Below are 26,459 nucleotides of genomic sequence, written 5' to 3' on the forward strand. Positions count from 1 at the left end.
CCCAATTGTTATACAATGAAATTCTTTCCCTCTCCTCCTCCACCTCGACTCTCTTTCGCTTCTCCTCTCGCCGCGAGTTTCTTCGGCGCCTTACTTATTATTCTACCGAATCATTTCAGTTCGGTATTCTCCAATCGTTAATCATGAGCCACGTGCCGGCGTTACCTCTTTCCACTTCCTTTCCTCGAGCTTCGAACTGAGCGAAAAATATGGCCACCGCGATGACGTCGGCGATTCAAGTGGCTCTTCATTCTCGCGGTGAAAATACTGCTGCACGTTGCTGCAGCCATTATTGCAGCCGCACCCTCGTTATAGGGCCAGTTTGCAGTTGTTATCGATGGATCCGTTGCCTGTGGCAGGCTGGCTCGCGCTGATCGCGAGTGTCAAAAATTACGGCTCGTTCGAGCTCCGCCTTAGTGACAGTTTCAATTGGAAATCAATTTGATGCACCGCCGATTTACATATTACACAGGCGTACGTTTGCGATGTCAATTTGCTTTTCACACGGTTAGCTGCTGTCACCCACGTCCCAATGGAGTCGCCGTTCGACCGGATGCAAACGGTCATTTACTGTATTTCAGCTTTCGTTACACACCGCCTAATCGATATTTTTCAACTCTTTACGGATGGACCACGGAATCGTATGCGTGTGCGTGTTTTTTTGTCCAGCAGAGAAATCACACTTTTCCGAATATTTCGTCGTTTTTAACATATATTTTGAAGTGATTTACATATTATATTATATTGTACCGTACTTTTTTAAAATAAATATTATTCCGATATCATTCTTGTCATTTATTTATTCTCCATTCGTGCCCGATCAACCGATCAGTTTAACAATTTTCAGAAACTCATCGAAACTGTTGATCTTTCCTCGCATAATCAAGTAAGCTAATTTGTAAGCCGATTTCAACTTGTCGTAAATTATTATACATAAATATATCATTTCGAAATGTTGATTTGTTGAAAATTTTGATTGTTTGAATGTTACTAGAGCGTAAACGTATTTGAAATATCATTTATATGACACCATCAAAAATTGCGTTTGCATTATGCATATAATCTATTCGTGTCTAACCGTTTCGATGAACAATTCGTTTTATCAACGGAAATGGTAAAAGCAGGAAAATTAAAAAATGTGAAATAAACGTCGAAAACGATTAAAATCGGATATTTTTCCCGATTGATACTCAACGGGTTAAATCACGTCTGTGACTTAAGAAAATATTCAATCAATGCAGAGCGGAAAAAATTGAAGCGCTTCGGACTCTGCGTTCTTCAGTGGTTCATTAACAGCAATCTAGTTCTTCTATACATTAATCCATATACCGTATGTACATAATATATTCGTTAACGGGATTAACTAAACTTACCGGTTAAGGTTTAATAATATTGACAGGGAAGCATGCGTGTATCGGTAATAACCTATATCTTACAGCTACTAAAAACTACGTACGACAATCGTGGTAGTGTTAGCTTTAACCATGTGAGCAAGAGGGCCTTACACTTTTCTCTCTCTACACGTATACCTATGTATGTATATATATATATACACACACACGCATACCTTCATGCATGTATACAAATACATGCGTTTAGCAGGTTAAGCGTATAAATATACAGATATCGGTATACATATACGCTCTTACTTATTTAAATATACATGTTCATATGTATATATATATTGTATAATATATTATATCGACGTGTGACGAATGAAACTAACCCTTATTACAGTGATTTTGTGTTTCGTGTTTTAATAAAAATTCGTTAATAAGTGTGTATATAATATAGATATATTCAACGGCGCGACAAGTCCCGCATTTATATATGTATATAATACACGGATTATATATGTATACATATTTATATCGATGCCCTGTATGTATAATATACGTTACTTAACTACGAGCAATAATATACCCTTTAAATCCTACATACCGATAAGGTATTTCGAGCACAAGGTTCAATCGACAAATTCACAGTAGACTTACCGCGATCGTATCGCGGTAAACAGCTAGTTAGGTATATCTATAACGGGGGGTTGGAGCACTCGCCCCTCTGCCCCAGGACGATAGATTCGACCGTTCCAGCGCGAGGCGAAGTGGAGGCAGGTGGATAGCGCGGAGGATACCTGCAGGTAGGTAGATACGCGCAATTCCGAGCGGAAGTCACGAGTCCGCGTAGTTGCACACCGCGGTACGCCACTTGATTTAAACATGCCGGTAGGGAGTTGCCATCGGGTATTCCTAAATCAGCATCGGCTGGTATTCGCATACAAAACGACTCCGTTTTACCTTCCTTAACGGTGCAGCGCCGACGAAGAGAGCTCGCGCGATACAGCGAAGATAACTCGACACCCTGGCGCAAAGTGCACTGCGTCGTCGCCTAATTGCGTGGCTGACGTCAAGTTTCTTGTGCGGATCATGCCGCGGCGTCGGATTTCCGCGGTACCGCAACGCACACCGGGAGTAACCCGAGTTACCCTCAACTCCAACCGCGGTGCATTCTGTTGCTGCTCCGGGTGTGCAGGTGCTTCCAGTTTGCGGGTGGGTGTAACGTGCAGATGCGCTTTAGGTACTCTTAGCGATAGTTGTTTACATGTAACTCCTTGCAGGAACAGCAGCACGAACTTGAGCGCGAGTCGTACATCCCGGTGTACGTGCGAGCAGACTTCCTGCCGTTCGAAGGTAACGTTTCGTACCGTATCGGTTTCATACACGGCGTAAGTTTATACGTATAATACCTTGGTAACTCGTTTGACGGTTGCCTCAATCTTCCTCAACCTCGGCTACCATTACCATATTCATTACCATTATTACCTCCGCGGCGCCGCGTTGTCACGCCTGCAGATTTACGTGTCCGATGTGGCGAATAAAAAGTCACGATTTAACGCGGCGGCCATATTAATGCTGTCGGTTCGACGAGCAAGCTCTGTCTGGCACGATGGTGAAATTTTTTATTTTTTTTTTCCTACTCTAGGTGTTGAAAATTGAGATTTTTCTCGACGGTGTAAAATGTATGTTGGAAATTTTCTCGGTATCAACGGTGAAGAAAAGAAATAACGTATGAATTGCCGTTTCGGTCCTAATGGGAGGGGCTCTCCGCAAAAATTCAGTTACGTGAAACCGGCACCAGTGCCAAAAGTTAGGAAAACACATCGGGAGGCAAAGAAAGTCAAAGTGAACGACGAGTCGTCGTCAGGTTTGTTGAGAGAGAAAAATTTATTTGTCTGGTTCTTTAGGGATCATTCGATTAGAACGTGAAATACTTTTTCTGACCGTTGGCACCGAGAAAACTTCCTACATACCTATTATACCCATATATGTGTAATAACATGCAACGTCTTTTGGCGATTTCACTTAATTTTCAAATTAAACCGATGTTCGCGGGATATTCTAATTGCCGACGGATTTACCTTTGTCGCAATTCGCGTGATCGTCTTCCCCGGAGACCCTTTCGTACTTTGAGCGAAATTGTTGGGCGGTAAAATTTCCTTGCCATGGAAATCGCTGATTATACCACGATCCTTCGAGGCTGAATTCCCTTTGACTTCATCACCTGATCCTCCCTGAACCTTACGCTCGAAATACCCGGCTCGCCGTACCGCGTGCGCTGCGTTACGCCGCGAACATAACACGTAATACGCTGTACGTAGCGCCGCGTCACGCAATAACCGAGACTCAATACCTGCCATATATTAACAATAATAACAAATGGAACATACAAAAATTTCAAATTTCTGATACGCGAATCGCACATATCCTCTTAACCCTTTAAATATATATAAACCAATATAAAAAACCACATAAATTTATATCGTTCAACAATATATATCCCCCCCCCCAACCGCCCCTCTCTCTGACTAGTTACTGCGGTTTCGCTTCACCGACGCAACGGCGTTGGCAATTGCCGCACTGACTGCGGCATAGGCGACGATTATAAATCTACAGCGACTATCTCAGCAGCGGATGAAGCAGCCCGAGGCAGAGTGCCGTGAGTGACGTCGTCGCGACGGCGGGACAACCATTTTCCGAAGTAACTGCAACAGATCAATAATCAAAGTTTAGCCCCGCAAGCACATCGGATAGGTTTACATGCAGATTAGATGGTACAGAGGTTGCGGTTGCGGGAACGAGGCGTTAACGTATAAGTGCAACCATATTCTCCGTACGGTCCTCGACTATAGATATAGGCGATGCGCTCGCAAATCTTGCCGAAGGCTGGCTAATGCATGTTAAATTACCTTTAGCGATAGGCGTGCCTGGCCGTAGGTAAAGGGCATGGCCGGCGTAGCAGGGCTTGCACTAAATGGAATTGGCGCCGGCCGCGAGAAGCATTAATGCGTTAATGCCTTGCTAACCGCGAATAACACGAGCCAACTTAGAAACCGCACAACGACATGATACCAACGGACTGTTTAAACTTTCTGACGTGTAATCGAATTTCCAATTAAATGGTCGCGGCCCGGCTCGCGTGTTTATTGAATAAGACGCAATTAGCCGGGATTCGCCAGACAGGTTACTCTGCTCAATTTGCGAAAGAGGGAGCGTGAGAGGGAGAGAGAATGAGAGAAGGATGCGGCGTCTCGGCTTCAGGGTCCGCGACCCGGACTACAGGCAAACCGAAGAGACGCGGCTGAGCTTGCGGTGTACGTTTGCGTTAATGCGCAAGTTCTAATTACTTTATTAGTTCAAAGGGAAGAAACGAAATTGATCCTTACAAGCAGCCGCGCTCAGGTCCTTCCGAAAGCTTTCTACAATATATGTATAAACCGTGCGACACGCTACGGGGACCACGGATGGCGTTTCTTTGAGGAGCATGTTTCACCTGGGATTCAATTCAACCCGGCAACACTCTCATTTCGAAAGTGTAGAGAACGCGGGGAACGTATGAAGACGCAGATGCAGGGCATTCCAACTTTGACTCGTATGCGGGAATCTCGAGGATCCTGCAGCACGCAGTCGACATCTTCTTTGAGACGCAATGCTCGCGGTACGATGAAATCCCGCAAAGTTGAGACGTGACGGCGTCTCGATGTCATTGAATTTCGTAAAACTTGAGTTAGGATCGGTTAATTTATGAGACAATCACCTAGGACTGCACACACGCCGTATGCCTACAATGTGCGATGCGTGTAAAACTTATAATACGTCGGTCTATGTAGCACGTTATAGGTACGCGGCAATTGCAGCAATTGCCGGAAATTGGAATTTCGCCAGAGTTGCTATGCAAATGATTATATGGTATGTGGCTGCAGCGACCCCCGCGTTTCCTGCTCGCCCACCGAGCGACACAATTTCACTCAAAGATCACGTAAACTTGGTTTGAATATGAATAAGACCTCGAATAAGACTTCGAAGGTGCAGTTGGGCTGAGCTAAACATCCGCCGGGGGCTAACTTCGCTCCCATCCTTGTGGCAAGCGATGTGATTAGTACTGAAAATAATCAAATAGTACTTCAAACACGGTCCACGGTGGCCAGGTAAATATGACTCATCGGAATCAACGCGTCCCCTTCACGAGATTCCGCGTATAAATAAACACATTCAAGTATTACAAGATGATACTTGTTACGGTTATACATTGTACATTATACGTACAGGATTATGGGAATTTCGAGGAAGTAAAGAATCGCGGAAATAATTTCAACAAGGCGATAACAAGCGCCTTGCTCCCCCCGTACAGAAATATGAAATGATATTTTTGCATTCTGGGGTCAAAGAGACTTGCGGAATTAGATTAAAATATAATTCCGATAATTTGAAACTGAGGTAATGACATGTATCTTACAACTTAAACGTACCTGCACGACTGTTATACTGAGCATGAATTTCACTCGTAAAAAATCGTATACCATACGTAATACCTTATAGAATAATTTATCGCGTAACGTGATTTCCCTTAATCGTTAAATCGTCGCGTCCTATTATCATTAAAGAGCTGTAACATTAAATAACAACGAGGACACTCCTCAATAGTTTTTCCAAGCAACGGTGTAGATCATTTTAATGTCCTGAAGGAAGTGATCAACTTGAGAGGTCAGGTCTATTTTAGTGTTGGGAGACTGAACCTCGCTGGACAAGCACGACATTAAGTAATTAAGACGATCGATCGGTAGGAGGCATGACCTGATGACTTTGTCAAAGGGATGGAAGGGTTAAGTGAAGCTTCGTTGAGTTGACTTTGAGTAATTTCGGAGACGCGATCGAGGCGATAGAGCTGGTGAATCGTGCGCGGCTTGAGCCTGCGATCCTCACATCAAGTAGTTCGAGTTCTCGGAAGCAAGTCCTCGAGAGAGCGTGGAAACGACTTGAAACATGTCGCGGGCATTATCCTAATTGTCCCTCTCGTAACTAGATTAAGAATTACGCCGAGGTAACGACGACGGGGGGATTGCGAAATGAGCTTTTCCCTGATCAGGCTTTTTCAGCAAGGTCACGGAAAACGCTGAAAAGGTTTCTGGACCGGCATGGCTGCGCTGCGAGCAAAGCGAATTAAATTGGAGTGCGTGATGGCGAGGATTTTGTTGATGGGAAGGAGCGACCTCTTTTCACCGTCACCCTCTTCGGTAACCAGTAACCTGGATTATCGCCCGGTGTGTAGGGGGAACTTTGCACCGAAGCTCAGCAGGGAAGGGTAGTTCAAGGACTGCAGGCTGCAGGAACTACCTCAAAACTCATCGTCACTCAGTCAACAAAACACTCACCGGTCCAGACTCTTGGAGTCTGTGCTTGCGCCACATGCTTATGATTCGCATATCCCGCAAGGAATTCGATGGAAATCGTGTCACGCTTTGTAGGTACAAGCCTCGGCGTGATCCAACAAGTAGAAGGATCTTCAAATAATGGCGATTTCCGATTCGACGTACACGCCTATGTATGTACATAGGGACGCATCGGCAGACGTTGTCTCGTGAGTTGAAAGCGAATATATTTGAATTTTCAATCTTGACTAACTTAAGGAGGTACCCTGGTCGATTTCGACACTGACCTATATATCTTCCAATATCCACGTCTACGTATCTCAAACGCGAAAGAGGGCTCAATGGCCCCATGCTATACACGATTCTGAAGAAAAAACTTCCAACTTTTCGCGTTTGAGATACGTGGACTTCGATATTTAGAAATATATACGATCACGTCAAAATCGACTGGGGCACCCTCTTAATTAAAATCATTACTCAATCGCATGAATATATGGCATTAATGTAATTAATCGGAATACCGCATGCGCGTTTGGGTCGTTAGAAATATTTCGTCAATCGTGGTATTCGAAATACCACGTGCATCATTAACGAGATATCATCTGTTATGAAAACGTAAATCTTAACTTTAACTGGATGATTTCCTTATTTTTACAGATCACGTGAGTAAAATCGAATTCTATTCGATTTCATAAAATATTAAACTAATATTTCAACTTCCTTTAAATTGCACAACAGTTTTCTTCGGGAAAATATCAACTCGCTCACTTGGGTTGACAAAGTCACTTGTCAAACGAACCATGCAGATCTAATTACGTTCTTTAACTGTAATCTTGATTTCGCAAGACAGGTAATTTTATTAAAAAAAAAAAAAAAAAAAAAAAAAATGAGCTTCAGAGTATTGAAAAAAGTTTCCTGTATTCTCCATCAGTTTGTTAATTATGCTACTCTATTGTTATGACACAGTTGAAACAAGAAGAAACTTTGACGGTAACCAAGCACATGTTTTACGGTACCGAGTAAAAAGAAATTACTAATTTGGCACTATTACGTTGCATGTTCTATTCCTAAAATTGAACAGCACAGACACAGCGTGAACATATGTGAATAAATTGTCTCGCACAATATCATCCTCCATAATCGTACAAAGAATGCAAATTTCGCCGGGCATAGAAGGCAATACGCGTATACGATATGCATAATATTGTATAACGCGGATGGTATTCACCGGGACGGGTCATCGCACTTGCCGCTTTAATTTGTCGCATAAATCAGCAATGTAAGGGTTCCTTTGATGAGTTATAACCGTGTACATAGAGTTTTACGCGACGCACAGAGGCACGTTCTGCGCAATATATGCAACACTGACGTGCCCGTGCCGTGTGTGGAAATTATATGGGTACCTATGTATGCATACTTCCAAGCCCTACCACCACGTCAAACGGCCTGCAGGCTACGGGTTAATAAACGAACCAGTAGGCCGAGATGGAGGCGAGGAATTGAGTGGGTGCGCGTATAAAAAACTCTGAATGTTAATTAGCGCCAGAGCCTGTCTTTGCCACGGAGAGAGTTTATCTTTATCTCTAATTCATCCCTCTCCTCTCGACGCTACAGCTTCCTTTTCTACCCGAATCTATGATCTGCCGCTGCATCTGCATGGCATTCACGTCGCACATTATGCTCAACCGAAGAGCTTATTCGCGTATCAGTTCACCCCTCGATGACTTTTCAGCTTCTGTTCGGATTTTCTCGTTTTCGAGAAGTTTATACCCGCTACTAGTACCTCAGCCGTTTATTCACGTTGCGTTCATCAGAGGATAAAATGCTCCAATTACTTCAATTATCTTTCTGCGCGTCTGCGAAATGACTGAATTTCACCAGTCACGCGAAACAGAGGTTTTCATAGTCGTCATGATGTTTCGGGCCAAGAACAATTAAAAATAAGATCCGGCCTACAATTTGAACGGCAAAAATGATCAAACGCCCGATAATCATTGATCAATACAATTATTTTTCGCTAGAAAGGAATACTGTAAGAATATTCATTCCGCAAGTAATTTTGTGGTGAACAGAATCCACGGATGAGCCAACGAACGTTGACTCTTATAGCAATAAAAAAAAAAATACTCAAGAAACATTACACGAACGAATGTCAGTCTCGTATTAAAAATTCTGTCGTCATAATTATATCATGTTCCGTTCAATGTTTTACACCGGACGGTCCGCCATTTTGGAAACGAGTATAGCTGCAGTGACACGCCGGTCGTCGCGACGTTTCAGCGTTAAAAAGTATAGAGGGTGAAAAAGAAACGCAAATAATAATTAGACGGGGGTTAGAATCGCAGAGTTGCGAGTAACGCGCTAATTATAAAGGATCGTGTGTTTACCTCTCTCGGGGATCGGCTCCCGCTGTCCTGGGCCGAGCTGCACTTCGCTCATCGACGTGTATACGGCCGGAATCTCAGCCAAGCATCGCAGGTTCAATTGACCGTTGACATAATGAGACGGAAGCAGTTTGAGGACCAGGCTTAGCTCGCTCCCTAAAAGCCCGGGGCTCGTGGCGAGATGCTGATGGCCATCGAAGTTCGAGTCGAACTTGCGCTGCTTCACGTTGGCTTGACCGACCTGCCGGATAAGTAAATATAAAGTGGAGATTAGCGGGCGGTGCAGAGGATATGCAAATCTTGTTATGAAAACTTCATTATACCTGATGGTATGCGCGAGTAGCCCTGGACAATTATATGAAGTACGCGAATTTGAATAAAGCCACGTTGCTGAGGAGAAAAAAAAAATAAAAAAAAAGTGAAGCTCTATTAAAACCGAATCAACTTTCCCGCGCGGTCTCAAACTTTTACGCCAAATTGCACACTTTACATTTCTTATTCTATTTTTACATGTATATCTACCGGTCCTCCCCCCCCCCCCCCACCCCCACCCCTCGCTCTCTATCCTTCATTATTTTTAATACCGAGAAAAATGAGACGGGAAGATACGATGTGTTTTTTAATTGTGTCCAAAATTATGTATGCCTGATTTAGGCAGAAGCTTTTTTTCTGTTATTGAATTTCGCTTGTCGGATTAATACGTCGAACGCGTAGGGATAATTAAAAGTTTTAATTGATTCGCCAATTTGACAAATAATTAGAATTTAAATAATCTTTTCTGGAATGCATAATTTTTCGTACACAACAACCCACACACTCACACTTCAGCGGTGAATATAAATCCTCGGATTTTCACGGGGATCAAATCTTATTTTCATTGTTTAAAAAGTGAACATACAACAGGGGCATTAACAATTCCCCTGGTCCACCTCGTTTCTCTCTCTCTCTCTCTCCCTCTCTCTCTCTCTCTGCGTGTGTGTATCACGAGTGCGTGAAGTGCTCAACGTATTTTGAATGGGTTCACATCCTATAAATACCAAATGTTCTCGGGAGCAGAGAGCGAGCACCGGAGGTGGGTAACAGCTGTTTTACAAGCCACCCCATAAAATAATTCCGCAAGGTATGGTAATGTATCTCGCGAGGTGAAAGGTGAAAGTAATTTCTGATAAGAAGACTAAGATGTGTTCCCCATTGCTATGCCGACTGGTTTACAATTACAAACTGGTCTTGATCTCGTTTCTCGCACCAGAGTTGAGGCTCCGAATTTCCTTCAGCCTCCGCAAGCGTCGAGACGGATTAATTCAAAGTTGTGGAAACGTTCGTAAGGTGTATCGGAGTTTTTTATACCTGCGTATCAAATGACACGTGAAGTAATGTAATTTCCCGACGTTTCTTCCGACAATTGTATCGAGAACGAGAGTCACGTGAGCGATATTCAAATAAAGTAATATGAGAAAAGCGAGGAATAATATCGGCGGTAGCGCGTGCTATGTACCCATATTTGAGTTCGATATGAGGGAATCGGTGCGGTGAAATTCAACGTCCCTTCAACACCTTGAGAACCAGTCAAGCCATATGGCGTCACAATTTGAATAATTTTTGCTATACTGATCCGATATGTTCTCGTGCCAATATCGGGATTCTGGCTGTGCAATTTATAATTCTGGAACTCGAATTTCATGCCCTTCTTTCACCTTCCGCATTGAAAATACATTGCGCAGCGATTACGAACGAATGACAAAGATTAGAAATACCATACAAAATGTTTGAACTTCGGTAGAGAGTGTGATAGCGGTGATTCGAATCGAAACCGTAGAAGGGTGATTAAAAATTGGTACGATTATGTACAAAGATCGATTTTGTTTCGTTCAAAGCAAAACCCATCATCGTCCCGCCGTCGAACGAATAGCCATTCGTTTCAGTTCATTTTTATCGCAAAATCACTTTTTCCTGCGGGCGTGTAGATAAAGAGAAAAGGGGATCGCTGTTTCGGCGCCGGTCTCTGGGTGAAAATTTTTTGAAATTGAAATCGAAACGTACCAGCTAGAGTCGCGGACAAAGTGTTAAATTGACTCCATTCCGAGTCAGTGATCAACTAACGATGCTTTAATGTTGATTAGCATTAGCGTTAATTGAGTGTCTCGGGTGCTGCGTTCAAAGAGATGATTAATCAGGGAAGCGACGGGGAAGCAGGGCGTTTTACGTTATTGGGATGTCTATGCTGATACTGTTATCAAGGGTTACAAAGCTGCGTGAATACCCGCCGTTCAAATTAACTATAATACAGTATAAATATACATATAGTAGCCTAGCTTTGGCTAGAATTGCCGGTAAAAGGGTTGCACGAACGGTTGTAAAATTTCACCGTGGTCGATGCAGAAGAGTAACTTTCCCGCGCCCGAAGCGCTCGAGCGTTTGATCAAACCGTGAGTATATAATACATTATATACATATATACGTATGTATAACGCGTTGGAAACATTAACCTGAAACGTGCAGAAGGCTGTGCGATAATACGAATGAAATATTTATCAGGGAAGGAGAGGAGAGCGGGTGGAAGTAGAACAAAGCCCGTGCCTCCGCGGCAGGACCGCTTTTTTATAGGGGATGAGACGGGATAAATATCGCCGGGTTTATTTTACGCCGCAGGAATATCGCGCGTTGTAGAGAGACGCGTTCCTGTTATTGACATCCGCGTTTTATATGAAGGTGCACACCGGAAAGTAGGTGGTTCGCGTACGTCGGACCGCGCACGCAGCCGCGAATGCCGGTATCTTTAGTTTATAGGCAATCCGATCATATATTCCATGAAATTTTAACTTTCGTTTCGCTTTGCGCTGCGGCAGCCTCGCCTCGCGTCCGCCCTGGAGGTCCAACGTGCAGTTTACACTGAAATTATAGCACTTGCCAAGCTCCGTCCGGCGGTTATACTTTCTCCCCCTTCTCCGCCGAGAATCCAGGATTGCACAAATCCTAAAATATAACAGACCTCGGCGTTATCCTGCATATCCCGCGTTATCATGCATACGGCTGCCTGCGTGCGTCCTCCAGTTTGCTGTTTGCGGGTGCCGTACTGCAGCATCCTCGGGGGTGGACGGAGGGTGGAGGGTGGCTAGCCTGGTGCACACCTAGCATTACGCGGATGCAGGTCTATGGACCACGGGGGAGGAGGGCGTGATTTATTCCCTGTGGAAAGAGAACGCGCGTCCGCTTTTACACCGTCGTCGTCGAGAGTTACCTCTACCCCCCAGAGCTTTGTATGCATCGAACGACGCGTCGAGTTGTAATGTTGAACAATTTAACCCTCCGGCATTACAGCGCGAATACTTTCTCATTACTTCGAGCGGATTCTGGAGCTCTATATTTTCATAAGGCAACGTGAAAGAAAATTAGTACAAAAAAAAAAAAGAGTAACACAGTTACGGATTGAGAGCCAGGTGTACACGTATACATGTACGTATGCGTATATATAACCATTTGAATTAAGGTATAAGGTTAAGGCGGAGAAAACGGGCCGCCCGCTGTAATGGACTTGGAATTTCAATTGGGGTCGCAGAATTGACGCCTTTTCCGAGCCTCTCGTGTGCGAATATGAACTTTTTTTTTATCATTTTTATTCCTAAATTGTTTCTTTTTTTGGTTTATCAATTTTTTCTTTCGGTCTGTCCTCACGTCGTCGGTACGTTTGTCGTTTTTTTTTTCATCTCTTTTCTTTTTTGTGCTACTTGAAATAAATATACCGCCGGGAGGACGCCGGCGACGCTGTTATTTTCACAAGAAACGCGCACGTATTTGCTTTGAGTCTGCATAATAGGATACGAGGATACAACGACGTCTTTGACGCACCATCCAATTCACATGCTGCAACATGTAAAAATCTCTCTCCACACTTCTTTATCGCTGAAATTCTTAATTATTTTTTATTCTGCCTCTGCGGATTCTTTTCCCCGTTTCATTTTATCATTCATCACTTTCTGCGAATTCATACATATTACAGCCAAGATTTTGTCGCATTATAATAATCGGATTCATTTTTTGCTTTAAAACGTAAACTTGCAAGAAGATGCGTCCGAGATACACAAGTCTCGATATTTTATCAATGCAATCCGAACGTACATTCATATCGTTGCCTTCTGTATTCACGTTTTCCTCTTCCCGAGAAATTGGTCTCGATTTATGGACCTGAAATGTTGCAAGAAACCATTCTGTCATTTTTCAGAAAATTTTATGTCTCGAACGCAGTCACGCGGGATGCGTCAGTGATTAACAATGAATTATTTGGGATTTATTTCACTGGATTCAAGAGCACAGTTGTATTATCGATGTTATCACAACGGCACTCGACAATTTGATAATCGTGGAAAAATTGGAGCCTGTGAAATGTAACCTTTACCTCAGATTACACGTTTCGTTGAAACTGCGAAATGAATCGCGTTCTCGAAAAATACACAACGCTCATCTCGTAAATTAATAAGTACGGAAACGCATTAGGCCAATATTGAATATAACAATGACGAATCGGGTATATGCTCTCGATTATAACAGAGTACACTCGAAGGAGGAGCATCAGTTACAGTTAAGGTTGAATTACAGAGGATTTATTCCGATCGAGATAGCGTGCGGTTCTCCTCGCGGTGATTTCCGAAGGCGGTAGGTAGGTAGATAGGTATAACACCTATTCGCCGAGGGAAGAGGAGCAGGCGGTGGATAAGTTTCGGTGCTACGGCGGGCGAAGGTGTAAGGTATACGTTAGGTATATGGCGGATGAGTCGAGGGTGTTGGATGGATAAAAAGGAGGGAAAGGGCGAGGGATGCGTATCCCCGGCCGATACGAAAACCTCTGCGTCGATCTCGCGTCAAGTCGTCCGGGAGAGAGGCAGGTAATCGTTTTGGCAGTGTTCATAAATTCCACGCTCTGTTGGCTATCAATAAGCATTGTTTTGCCACTTTGGGGGTCGTAAAATGGATCGGCGTAACGCGTTGCGGGCCTAATGAAGATTAATACGCGGTGCCTGCACACACGCGCGCTCCCACATGCACCGAATCTATCCTGAAATATGGCGTTCCGGTGATTCGGTATAAAAATTACAAATTGGCACCTCCGCGGTACCCGGTCGGAATGGGAATGAAGTGGTTTCGAGTTGGCGGTGTAACGGAATTGCGGGAAATTGAATCGGGCCGCGCGATTAATCATCTTCAGAGTCGTTAGTGGCACGCGAAGACTATCAACGTTACAAAGTGGAAAAATCCTCGAACGCGGCGGCAAGAAGGGCGAACTATTCACTCTCTCGCGCTCGGCACCCGAGGACCATCTCGCTTTTTTCGGTTATCAAGCTTGTATGAGTATTTTTCAACGTCATTTTACCCACCGTCCCACCGCGTTTTTTGTTGCCCTGCGAAATTTCAGCTCTCATATACACGCACGATTTACGTCATGTGAAAGGCTCAGTCAACCCTTTCCGCGCCGTTTGAGAGGAGAATAAATCTCTCCGGGACGACGAGATGTGCCTACGGGTTCATCTGTGCACACACCGACCGGCTAATTCATTATTAATATTTACACATGCGGCTAGGAAGCTCTCGTTCTCCGCGGCGCTTTCCACGCTTAGTATCAATTTGTATTCGTGGTTTTTAAATACCTCCGAGTGCAGCCGCTGCACCGAGCGAATGCATTCAGGGCGCGAGTGGGTGGTTGGGTACCTATTTCGAATGGTTATATCCGAGCGGCGATGCATTCGTGATACGGACGACGAGAGTTTGTATATTTTCCTAAAACAACGAGACCTCGGCTCGGATGAAATTCCGGTTCTCCTGCACTTGCACGCACTGAAATCATTCTAGGTACTCCGTAAGTCCAACAAACTACGGGATTTCCGTTACGCTTCCCCGAAACAGTACTGCTAATGACATATGGAAGCTTGTTTAATCGAATCTGAGAATTAGGCAGCGCTTTTCAAGCCCTTCCGAGACACCTCTTTGATCTCCCGGAATTCGATCTAGCTTCGTTTGCGTTCAGGACTTGCGCGAGACGAAGACTTTTCGTCAATTTTTTTCTCCTTGGATATCATATCGACCCGCGTTATAAACAGACGACCGCAATCATTACACGATTCATCCAACATTACTTTACATGCTTTGAACTGCGTGTTAATGAATTTTCCTTTCCCCCTTATTGTTAGATACGTTTTCGCGACAGTAAAAACGTCACCGCTATTTTCCTTCGAACACGGAAGTTTCAGTTCAGTTTATACAGTGCATTCAATCATTTTGGCGGATTTTTAAGTGGATTTCGCTCGATTCTCCATTTACCCGTATTTCCACTTCTTTCTACATTCCTTTAGTTATTCCAGTACACGTATTACCTGCTGCGGGCCATTATTTTGCCTTTAGATATTTGAACAATGTGGGGCGAACTCTCTACGTACCTACGAGTTCCAGTAATTTCATTCGAGGATCGATTTCACGAATCAATTATTACCATCGTACAATTCGTCATTAAAAATAACAATTCAAACTATACATGGATTTCCCACTCGTGCCTTGAATTCGTATCAGTTTCTTCTTAAGGGCGATATTACAGGTATACGTTTCAGAATCGCTGACGCGTTGACAATAAGTTGTTTTCCGACTGCAGCAAGGCGCAGAGAGACTATCGGATCAGCTCAGAGGGTAGGGAAGTAGATAATTTCTCGAGAAGTTCCGTACTTAAGCTGCGGTGGAAAGCTGTTCTTTATTCTTTGTACGTACGTTGTCCGATGTTGTGGTGGAATAGTTGTTCCTATTCACGCTTCTATTACCAACAACGACGCGTACAAAGTCAAGTTCTCCCGTCGAGGGGCGGGATAATTGGTACCAAGAGTATTGCCAACTTGTAACGTGGCAATTTCGCCGGGAACTGGCAACTTCTCGTCGTCCTAGATTGAAGTGGATACACCTGATTTCAGACAACGCTTCACGGAGCTTTGTCCAGGCCTGCCGAATTAATTATATTCAAGCATTCGCTGTACGTGTTATTCGCCGATTCTTCCAGTCCGCGCACATAGATGCAAAAGTCGATAGATAGCTGCCGCTTCTTGAAATCGTCATGACCAAGTCTACTCAAGCTATACGCTTCGCTATTCAAGCACCTCGATAATCGCGCCCGAGATTTCAAGATCAGATAATATAATTCATTCACTCTGGAGAAATGAAGCTTTTATGGGTACTGAAACAGTAATTTACTTCTGTTCTTTACGTACCGTTAATCTAGTATCTGGATTAAGAGCCTAGATATACGTACCTCTGAACTTTCATTGAGGTGAAATATATATTATTATCCTCGGAAACGTCTTGGAAAAGTTATTCAGTTTTCGTTGAAATTGCGGCTTTGATTATTCACCCCCCTTAACTTTGCGATTCTCTCTCAATTGCTCTGGATAATTATCGCCGTAAATGTCGCGCCAGTCGACAAATTCCTCAGCGACGTGAAAATAGGCAACAAAAACGACCCGTAAAATGACCGTAAAATATCGCGATGGCCTGGAATATATCTTTCTCCGTTGGTCATGAGCTGTTTGGCGAAAGGTCGAAACGCCGCGGGGCTTCAGCCACGTTTTACGTTTATCTGCAAGAATCTACAACAGAGCGTTGAAGTTTTGAAGGCTTCCTTTGATCCCCCTCTGCTCGATACTCTCGACCGCACGATGAGTGTAGTTATAGATACGAATGTTGTAATCGATTGGACGGTGAGCGCGATGAAATAAAATCTGTAAACATCATGAAATTTGTTGGGTAAACGATAAAAATTCCCGAGTGTATAATCAGGAACGAGCAAAGCGGTTATTTCACAAAATATAATAATATGCATTTGAACTACACAACGCAAGAGCTGGCAGAGAGAGAGAGTTAATTTGCGCGTTAAATCTGTTGTTCAGTGCGAATATGTTTGCATATTTCTCATCGCGAGGTGTCGCAAATACGCACGATACATTATATGGGGGTGTACAAAGGTAAATTATAATTTCGCACTTTGACGTAGTTTCGATAAATTATATGCTGAAATGAATTTCCATCCGAATTATATAATACATATGAGTATATTTTTTCGCGTCTCTGTGATTTTAAATATCGCGATTTACACACCCAGCTGCAGTACTTGACCGTCGAGTGAAGCGAAATATGTATGTGTACTCACCCACCCAAGTACACGTGCTCGCTTGTAATTTACTCTGCACGGCTCGCGCTTTGCGCACTCTTGATCAAAGCGTGGTAATACCGTGGTTGAAAATCTCAAATATTGCGGTACCATAAAACCAATTCACAGTCGTGAGCGTGCGGTAAGATCGTGAATGGAAGAAAAAGGGATACATAAAACGGTGAAAGTCAACAAGCCCGAACGTTCTTTGAACCGGAGATAAAGCCAGCATCGTCGGGTACTCAGTATCGCCAGGAGACGTGGTTCCTTTGTGAGTTAACGTTGGGTATGCAGCACGAAAGTAAGCAATAAATGTGAGTGAAATGCCGTTATCAAGCCATCTGCATCGGCGGGAATCGACAGGTTATATTCAGGGCTTTCGAAATGCCGTTTGAATAGCAGAAGCTCACATAGAGCCGTGAACATCCAGCCGAGTATAGCCGCGATTACGCCACTGCGGGGAGGTTCGGAGCCTCCGAGGGATGATTCGGTGGACGACGGGGACACTCGGGGTTTGGCGAACGGGTTGTCACAATACGAGTTGCGGAGCACATGGTGACCGATGGGTAACGGTGAAGTTACGATTGTGAAGCCCGTTCGATTATTGGTCGGTATTTGCGAACGGGGGCATGAATACGGAAGACGGGTCAAGCCGAGCCGCGACCGCCACTGACAAAGGGGAACGAGGCGTACATCCGGTGCAGGGTGGATCTAAACGGAACCAGCCGTCACTTGTTTGCCCAGCGTCCTTCCAGCCGCGGCTTGATGTATTTCATTCGAATTTGGGAATCCTTTGTGCCGCGGGCTGCAGGCGGGCGTCATGCCTATAACGCTGGGAACCCGGGTTTGCAGAAACGCTATGGCTTCCCGCGAGAGCAAATGTCGTGCGGAGGAAGAGGCGGAGGAAGAGGTACAAATGGAGGAAAATGTGTATAACACGAAAAACAAACGAGGGTGTTCGAGTCAGGTAGGTATACTACGGGCCGCGTTCCTCCCTTTCCCTCGCCCCTCGAGCTGTCCTTTTCTCTTCCTGACGCTCCTCCAGGCACTTTCATCCTTTCCGACGGTCCTTCCGTTCTCCGGGTTGCGGAGGTTACGCCTCGCGCCACCGTTACAAGTCGAGAATACGAATACTCCGCGGGAGAGACCGGGCGAGTACGCACTTGTAATGAAATAAAGATGTTGACGCCTCGTGGTAGTGTTACTGGCAGTGACGAGGACTCCCCGAGAATTGTGAAACTGACTGCTGCAGGGGGGCGACGCGACGCCCTTGTGTGTATCGCTTTTACACCGCGGCCTCATGTGTGGGTGACGTGACGCGATGACGACAAGAACAAGAAGTGGAAGGAAACGATGAAGAAGAAGAAGAAGGAGCAGGGGAAGAAGAAGAGAAGAAGAAGACGAAGAAGAAGAAGAAGAAGGAGAAGAAGCCCTTGTCAGGCGGAAATGTTTGTTTTCCCAGTGCTCTGGGCGCCTCTTCGCTTCACCTCTTGGCAGGAAATACAACTGTGAATTTATATCATCACCAGGAACAAACATAGATTTCGAACTCGTAACTTTCCATGAAGCGTCCCAGCCTTGGCTACCAGTTCTGACAGAACTGTCAACGCATCGGTATAATGGACTTCGATGTTTAATTATTCAAAATTAGGTCAATATTGGTTACATAACTTTGATTGCATACAACAAAAGATTCCGGATATTGGGTCCTATTGTCCTGATACGATACCTCTGATTTTTCATAAGCAATTGATTCAACTTTCATGCCCTAGAACTACTAGAACTTCCCAAAACTCATTTTTTTTTCAACGTTATTACAGAAAAATGACTTCCACATACCGATAAATCCCATTGAGTTTGACGGTGACATGTTCTCTCCTTGAGATGACAAACTTCCTACAATAATTGTGCTTGAATGAAATTTGCCACGAGCCGATTTGGTAGCGTTTAAAAAGTATGTATTTTTGTGGTCCCGATGGTTCAATTTCGACATACAATATTCACGTTTATAAGCGCAAGTTGGAGGTCGGGGCTTTTTTCTACCTATTTTCCGGCTACCTTTCGCCAAACAGAAGGTCCACCAGAGAAAACTTAGTTTCTCGAGGTCCAAGAGCGGCCAAAAGGAAATGATTCGATTTCTCCGAGATCCGAAAATGTCGGAGAAAAGAAAAAAAATTTGAACCAAAACCGATTTATGAGGGTAAAGAGACTCCATCCCGGAGGGAGTGAGGGAGGCTTCCTTATTAAAGTGGCTCAGGTATAAAGTTGTAAAGACAAATAGTATAGAAGTAGGAGCTTATATAGAATGTATTATATAATATTTCTAATGCAGGATAGCGGAGGAACTCGAGTGAAATATCTACGAAAGCCATGGCTTACAGCTTATAAGTTGTAAGACTCGTTCTTATAACGAGTTTGAAATTACATGTGACAATGACGTAAGCGGGACTTAGCCGAGGGGCGCTCGGATTACTTTCGCGGTGAACCGGAAATCGGGGGAAATCTGGTACGCGGTAAAATTTACTTTACGCATAAAATTAGCATCTAGGCGAGAAGGTGGAGGAGGCGAGGATGATAATCGACTGACTTTATAATTCGGAAGGGGTAGACTCGACGTGGTTAGCCCGAAAGACTGGAATGCCAGTGGCGCGTAGCCTAACACAAATATACCGAGCACCAGACGTCAAATTTCAGTTTCCTCCTCTTTCTCCCTCTTTCTCTCTCTCTCTCTCTCTCTTCCTTCCGGTCCCTTCCGCTCCTCCTCGGAGACATCGCGGACTCATAGTGCTGCTGGGAGAATCCTTAATTATTGGGTGTTTCTCTTTGCTTTACTTCTTCGGATTAGATTGGTGCTGGTGGCAACCCCATTTCGTTCGTAACTCGAGGTCCCTTTTATTCTCGTCGTCCGACCTCCGCGAGGACAGTTTCACCAGACGGTATATACACGAAACGCCGTCGGGGAACAAATTCTCGACTTCCTTACATCGAATATACGTGCGCATCTGAGCCAGTCCACAAAGGCCCCGAGGCTACGCGGCTGAAATATTTAACCTTGTAGGACCGACAACTTTCTACCTTCCGCCAAACAACACCATCTTCTCTCGGTTAGATACTCCGCGCGGGCACTCGGCGAATAAAAGAGAAATCACCACCCCGTTTCTTGGCGGTTTGCGGGTGACGGGCTTAACGTGTAAACAAATGTTGCCAGTCTGCATCGCTCGCCCCGACACTCGCCATGCGACATAAGGAATATTAAATTAACGAGGGGATCAAGAAGGATTTACGTTCAACACGAGCGACCCCGCTTAGCTTCTCCATTACCCCAAGCGCCGCAAAAAGTTGGAAAACTCCGCCGAAGAAATCGGCAAGGATTTGCACATAAATGCGAGTGCTCGGTGAAAAATTTATCAGAAATTCACCTTGCACAATTATAAGTCTAATACAAGGTAAAGCGTAACATTGCTGCGGCGAGAAACAATGACCGCTGCAACGTACGGATGAAAGAGAAATATTGTCTCTCTCACATCTATAACATGCCGTGTATTGTCATCTGCTCTCCGTTCCCCTTTTGGATCGAGGAATATATTCAGCTCGCGTCGTGACGTGCTCTCATGTTTGAAAACAAGGGATGTTTTCGAGGGGGAGTCTATCCTGGATGAGTGGAGCTTGTCAGACCGTAGTGAAGTTCTGTAAAAAGTTATGTTGAAACAAAGCCTGGCCACGCGCGTTCTCAGGAATTTCGATCACTATTGTTTCGTTCGTAACAATCAAACGATCCAGGAGAGATATGAATATGCAAAAAACAGTTCCACAATTGCGAAGCTTTGTGCATCTGACTATCGGCTTCGACGCGTCGCTTTGTCGATAATGTACAGACGAAGCGACTCTGTGACGATACTTTTTCAACCATACCAATAGGAATACTCAGACTTTCAACAATAATTAATTGTAAACTGGCGCGACACGGACGGACGAACTAATGGATGACGCTACTCGCGAAGCGAGTAGATTTACGATCGTCGAGATTATAAGCTGCACTGGCATGGCACTTACGTTACTGGCTTCTTCCCCGCGATATAATCTTTGGCAACAAATAAGTAATGCCGAGCAGCAATCCTCGAACTGCAGGTTGTCTCTGAAGATGAGATTTTCTTATTGTCGAATTTTGTTTTTGATCTCTCAATGAAGGCAATTTATACCTTCGTACGATGTGACAAACACAAGCGCAGAGTCGCGTCTTCTTCATAGTTACTTCAACACGATATTCACGCACGTTTGATTCACTTGCCAAAGCGTACGTCATCTCACGTGTCTTTTCTCTTCGATCAGATTTTTGCTAGAAATACGTCAAATTTCGATGGTGATTCCTAGTTATCAATGTGTGCAACAGAACGCATGCGGTAAACCGAGAATTTCACTGGAATAATGAATGTGAATCACGCCGTTTACCCGCTGGCTTCAAAGCCGTACAGGGTTGTCTATTCATAGCCATATACATATGGTTCATAACATCAGATGGCTAATGAGTTGATTTATAGAGAACTGTGGACAGCCCCGTTGATGAAGCTCGAATGGTCAAATGAACTGGTCAAGCATATTCGGCGGCGAGGGGGCTTCAAGATTTCCGTATCTGCTAAAGGTGGAATATGCGAGGGGCCCATGGCGCACGGTGAAGGATACTTGAATGGTCGACGTCGCACAGCGATCAAACTCGCTCTGAGCAAACCAACGGACCGAGGGAAATCCAGTAAACTTATTCCATTTTCTAAACTCCCGGTGAGTATGTGTTCAAGTCGTACTCAAGACGAGTTGCTCGAATAAGATCTTAATTATGTACCTGTAGTTTAATCCGTAGAAATCAGTTTGAAATAAGGGGAATCCCGCGGAAGTGAACGCGAGAACGGAGTGAAACGGCCGAGTGAAACAACGACGGAGTACAAGTTCAGAGTTTCATTTCAAAGCCCCGTACCACACCCGCTGAAAGACACACAGAAGAGATGAACCGAACGAACGAATTCGTGAGGGTCACGTGGATTCTTTCCTTTCGGTCGAAACAACTCTGTGGCGCTTTTGATGTTTTCTAGAGAGCTTTGAAAATGGTAAGTCAGTAGGGTATGTCGGCGAACGAAAACAAAACGAAGGAGCATTTGGGAAAATGTTTCCACGACTCCTTTGACACCCGTTTCGGACGAAAGTCTGATTGATTCCAACCGGGATTGTGCTGAATCGACCGAATAATCCTGGAAATCCATGTTTATACAGCTTTATAAAATTCTTTGTCCACTCGAGTATTGTATTTCATACGTATTTTTTTAACTTCAAGTGGATCAATAAACTATGCATATTGTTGTAAACGGAACGCGGCTGGTCTCGTTAAACTGATTAAATAGCTTTTATACTACGTCATTGAACAAGCAATATTCAATAGTGAACGGTTCTCGTTATTCCAATGGTTCACAAGTGACAGTATATTGACACAAAGTCACGAGGATACGATGAAGATACGCTGCGGATCGCTCGCGTCGCGTACTCTCGAAAAATTCGATTTTTCATAAAAAAAAAACCGATACGTATTTTACGTACGGTTTCGTCCCATTTCAAGCTCGCGTCGATGCACGGTTCGGCTGATTTTAATCGGAAAAAATAAAAATCCGTCTACCTACAAGTGGTGCCATTCAAACGTCATACCGAAAAATTTTCCAATAACGATCAGAACGCGTCCAGCTCGTTTCACCACGAAATTTTATTTCGATTTTAATCAAAGTTTTTTCTTCCTAAGTGTGTAAAGCTCATAATTATGGCATACCTTAATGTAAAGCCCAAAGCGAGAATAATTGTTGCCTCCATTAAAAATTTTTTTAAATACTCACCGGCACGTTGTTGAGCGTGAATGAAAGGTGGGTGGATGGTTTTGAAGGCGGTGAAGTGCAATTTGCTTCGAGAGTATCTCCAGGATCATAACGGTCTCTACCGGTTGCAATCGCGGGCCTTCCTTGGGGTAAAGCTGAAACACAATTTTCACAGAGGTAAACAAGATTTTTATTATTTTTCGCTGACAGGTAAAGCCCTGTTGACACTATAGAACTTGCTCGGAGGAAGAGCTTTTTCTCTATCCAGTCGCGAAATGAGGACCGTAAACGTGCTTCTTGCTCCTCCTTGATATGAGATAGTATTTTGCGCTCCACGTTCAGCGATAAAACAATCTCGGCTCTAATAGCTCGATCGATACTTTCACGACATTATGATTTTTACCTTAGTACATAATATAAAGGCGAGGGGAAATTTTCCCTATACGAGCTGATTACATTCGAATAAATCGTAAAATAGAGAGGAGAGAAAAAGAGAAAGAAAGAGAGAGAGAGAGAGAGAGAGAGAGAGAGAGAGAAGGAGAGTGTTGAAATTTTGCGATACTTGTTTAATCTTGGGTGAACTCTTTACTAAATAAAAACTGTTCATACGCCAGAGACGGCGGTTATATCGGTATGTCAGAACTTGCAACTGAGGCTTATGTAAGTTCGCAAACGTATTTTGTACGTTAATACGTGAATTTACCTCCGGTATTATAGAACACGGATTAGGGATTGAGTCAAACTTGTGTAAAAACTAATCCGCGAATATTCAGCGCGGTTAATTTATGACGGAAAGTGGGCAGAACCGTTCTGGACAAAGTACGGAAGCTTCGATATTACAAGCGTTGTAAAATTACAGCAAAGCAGGTGCTGCAATATTCTCCGCTAGTTCGCGAGCTGCCGGTGTGTGTGTGTGCTCAAAGAGGGTAAAAATAGTGAAAAGAGTTTATCACTTTTACTGGGCTACTCACATACTACGTTCAAATTCTTCGTCACAAAGGCCGTTGAGAACGATGGTGCATCGGCCGTAACCTCGCAGCTAAAGTTCCCGGACAGTCTGAAATCCACGTTCCTCAGCATAACTTGACTGCCGTTCGAGTTCGTGACCTGAAAAAGAGAGAGGCGATAAGTTTGAGGCGAACAGCATCGTTTGATACACTCCAGGGAGGGTTGAAAAAGTGACTTCCGAAGTGCAGTGCGTGTAATCGGAGAAAAAAGAAAATGTTTTCTTGTAATTATAAGAGTTGGAAAGTATAGTCGGTATTGAAGTAATGAAACCAGGATGTTTTTTCCCTCGCATAGAAAAGTTTTCTTATGCAATCCTGGCTCCTTTTAAGGTCACTCTCGATCAATCCGTTACACGCTCAATCGATGCCAACCCTCTGGCCCCGATGCAGAACTAGTCTCTGTCAACGACAGATTAATCGATAGAAAGCGTCGCGTCGCCCGGTTATCACCAGACTTTATACGAGGTCAATATTGCTCGATGATTTCGAAAGACAAAAGGGGGATAGGTCGGAGGCGGAGCCTTCGATTCTGGATTTATAGACGGTCTTTCATTCCGGGGAGAACAAAACCCGGCCCTTGCTATCCAATGCACTCGGCACTATTGCGACTCGTTGGAACTTAAAAGCTTCATTGTGAAGAGGGGTAAATATACGAGAGGTAGGCGGTATAACGCCAAGTGCAGGAGACGCGAAACTAATACTTCTCTTACATATTTTAATCAGGAGCTTTAGGTACGTACCTAAACGCGCCGCGAGCCATTCAATGCGGAGGAGGGTATTGAAACGTTCAAACTTTTTCACCTACAATTCTGCGTCAGCTTTCTCTACCAGCGACACACAGACGCGCACAGAGAGAATGGAGAGCGTCCATTCGGTTATCAAGATATGAATAAATTTCATCGACAACTTTTATTTCCGTAGAGAGCAATCAGCGAAAATCCGCACATGTGCTGTCGAGCTATATCACGCTGCTACTACTTCTGCCGCTGCCACCACTAACGTCTGGAGTTGAGCCGAAATTTTATATCCGGTAAAATCTGGCTATTGAAAGCTGAATCGTCTTCCATCTGAACGCAAATGGGAGCTCGTGCAATTCTTATTTACGATTATAATTTGCATCGGGTAAATCTTTACCACCCAGCTCGAACCCCAACGATCTCTGATAAACTATGCTGCGGTTTAAAGCGTACAGGATCCGTGTCATTCGTCATCCATGAGACATCGACGTCCAGCACGACGGACATGATCGGGTGAGTAAACGTTGCGCAAATCTTCATTAACATGCCATTAGCCAAGCCTCAAAGACCAAAGTATGTACTCTGACCGATTCAGCAAGCCCCTCTGCATAATCACAGATCAACCGCGATGTTGGATCACTTTCGGCGATATTTTGGATTCCTAAGATTATTCAAAACCCCGGGGTTCGGGTGATGAAACGCGAGTCTGCTGCAGACGGAATTAATATCATTATTCTTCGTCAAAGATTCCTTTTTTCTTCCTCTTCCTCTCTCTCCCTCCCTCTCTCTCTCTCTCTCTCTCTCTCTCTCTCGCTCTCTCTCCAGCTTCAATCTATTTAATCGTTTTGACGCACTTGTCACGCGAATACTCGCAGCTATTGAATGTACATAAATCTCCGCATGTCCGAAACGCGAGTTTTCAAAACACGATAAGAACATTCCGTAATTAATCACTACTCCGCGACGGAAGTTTTTATCTGCAGCGTTGAAAAGATCGTCAAATGAGAAGGAACACGCGAATTGTCACTTCCAAGTCACCGTATTAATATCCAACATTCATTTTTACCGTCAATCTTATTACTCACCACCGCGTCTCAATAATAATAGTAATAATAAAAGTAATAATAATGATGTTGTTACACCGAGTCGTTTGTTTAACAAAACAAAGCGTCGAAAACTTCTGTATACGTTATATTCATATTTTACGAAACGACGTAACTTATACAACGCGGCTAGATTATATAGACAGTATATATACGTGATTTCCGACAAGGTTTTAAATTAGTTTCTCTCTTTCAAATAATATAACATTACGAATAAACACAGACCTATGAGCAAATCACAACGAAATATCATCAATCAATTCAATGATGCCATACAAAATTCAGTTACTGTTTAATTTAAATTACAAGCTTGTATATCGTGCTCCGTAACTTGAAGAAAAAAAATAAAATAAAAAACAGAAGAAATGGAGAAAAAGAATCATCCACGAAAGCGTTGAGCGAGATGCTATGTCCGCCTCTTCTTCACCACCTTTGGCTTTAATTTTTATAGAGCTTCGGTGCTTCTCATAAATGGTGTACGTCAAGTGCGCGCGGAGATG

At 43.9% G+C, this 26,459-nt stretch overlaps 1 protein-coding gene across 2 annotated transcripts in view; it reads right to left on the minus strand.

The window, feature by feature from the left end:
* Cnb (Centrobin) overlaps window positions 1-26,459 on the minus strand; it is a 77,607-nt gene that overhangs the window by 24,809 nt on the left and 26,339 nt on the right. For both annotated transcript variants that reach the window (XR_006882338.2, XM_046618713.2), the window contains exons 3-5: window positions 24,084-24,219; window positions 23,134-23,267; window positions 9,094-9,331 (exon numbers count right to left, since the gene is read on the minus strand). Coding sequence is in view for 1 of the 2 variants with exons in the window: in XM_046618713.2 (XP_046474669.1) it covers window positions 9,094-9,331; window positions 23,134-23,267; window positions 24,084-24,219 (508 nt within the window). In the remaining variant the exon portion in view is untranslated. The remainder of the gene's footprint in view (window positions 1-9,093; window positions 9,332-23,133; window positions 23,268-24,083; window positions 24,220-26,459) is intronic.

This window comes from Neodiprion pinetum, chromosome 3 (genome assembly GCF_021155775.2).
Source record: "Neodiprion pinetum isolate iyNeoPine1 chromosome 3, iyNeoPine1.2, whole genome shotgun sequence".
NCBI lineage: Eukaryota > Metazoa > Arthropoda > Insecta > Hymenoptera > Diprionidae > Neodiprion > Neodiprion pinetum.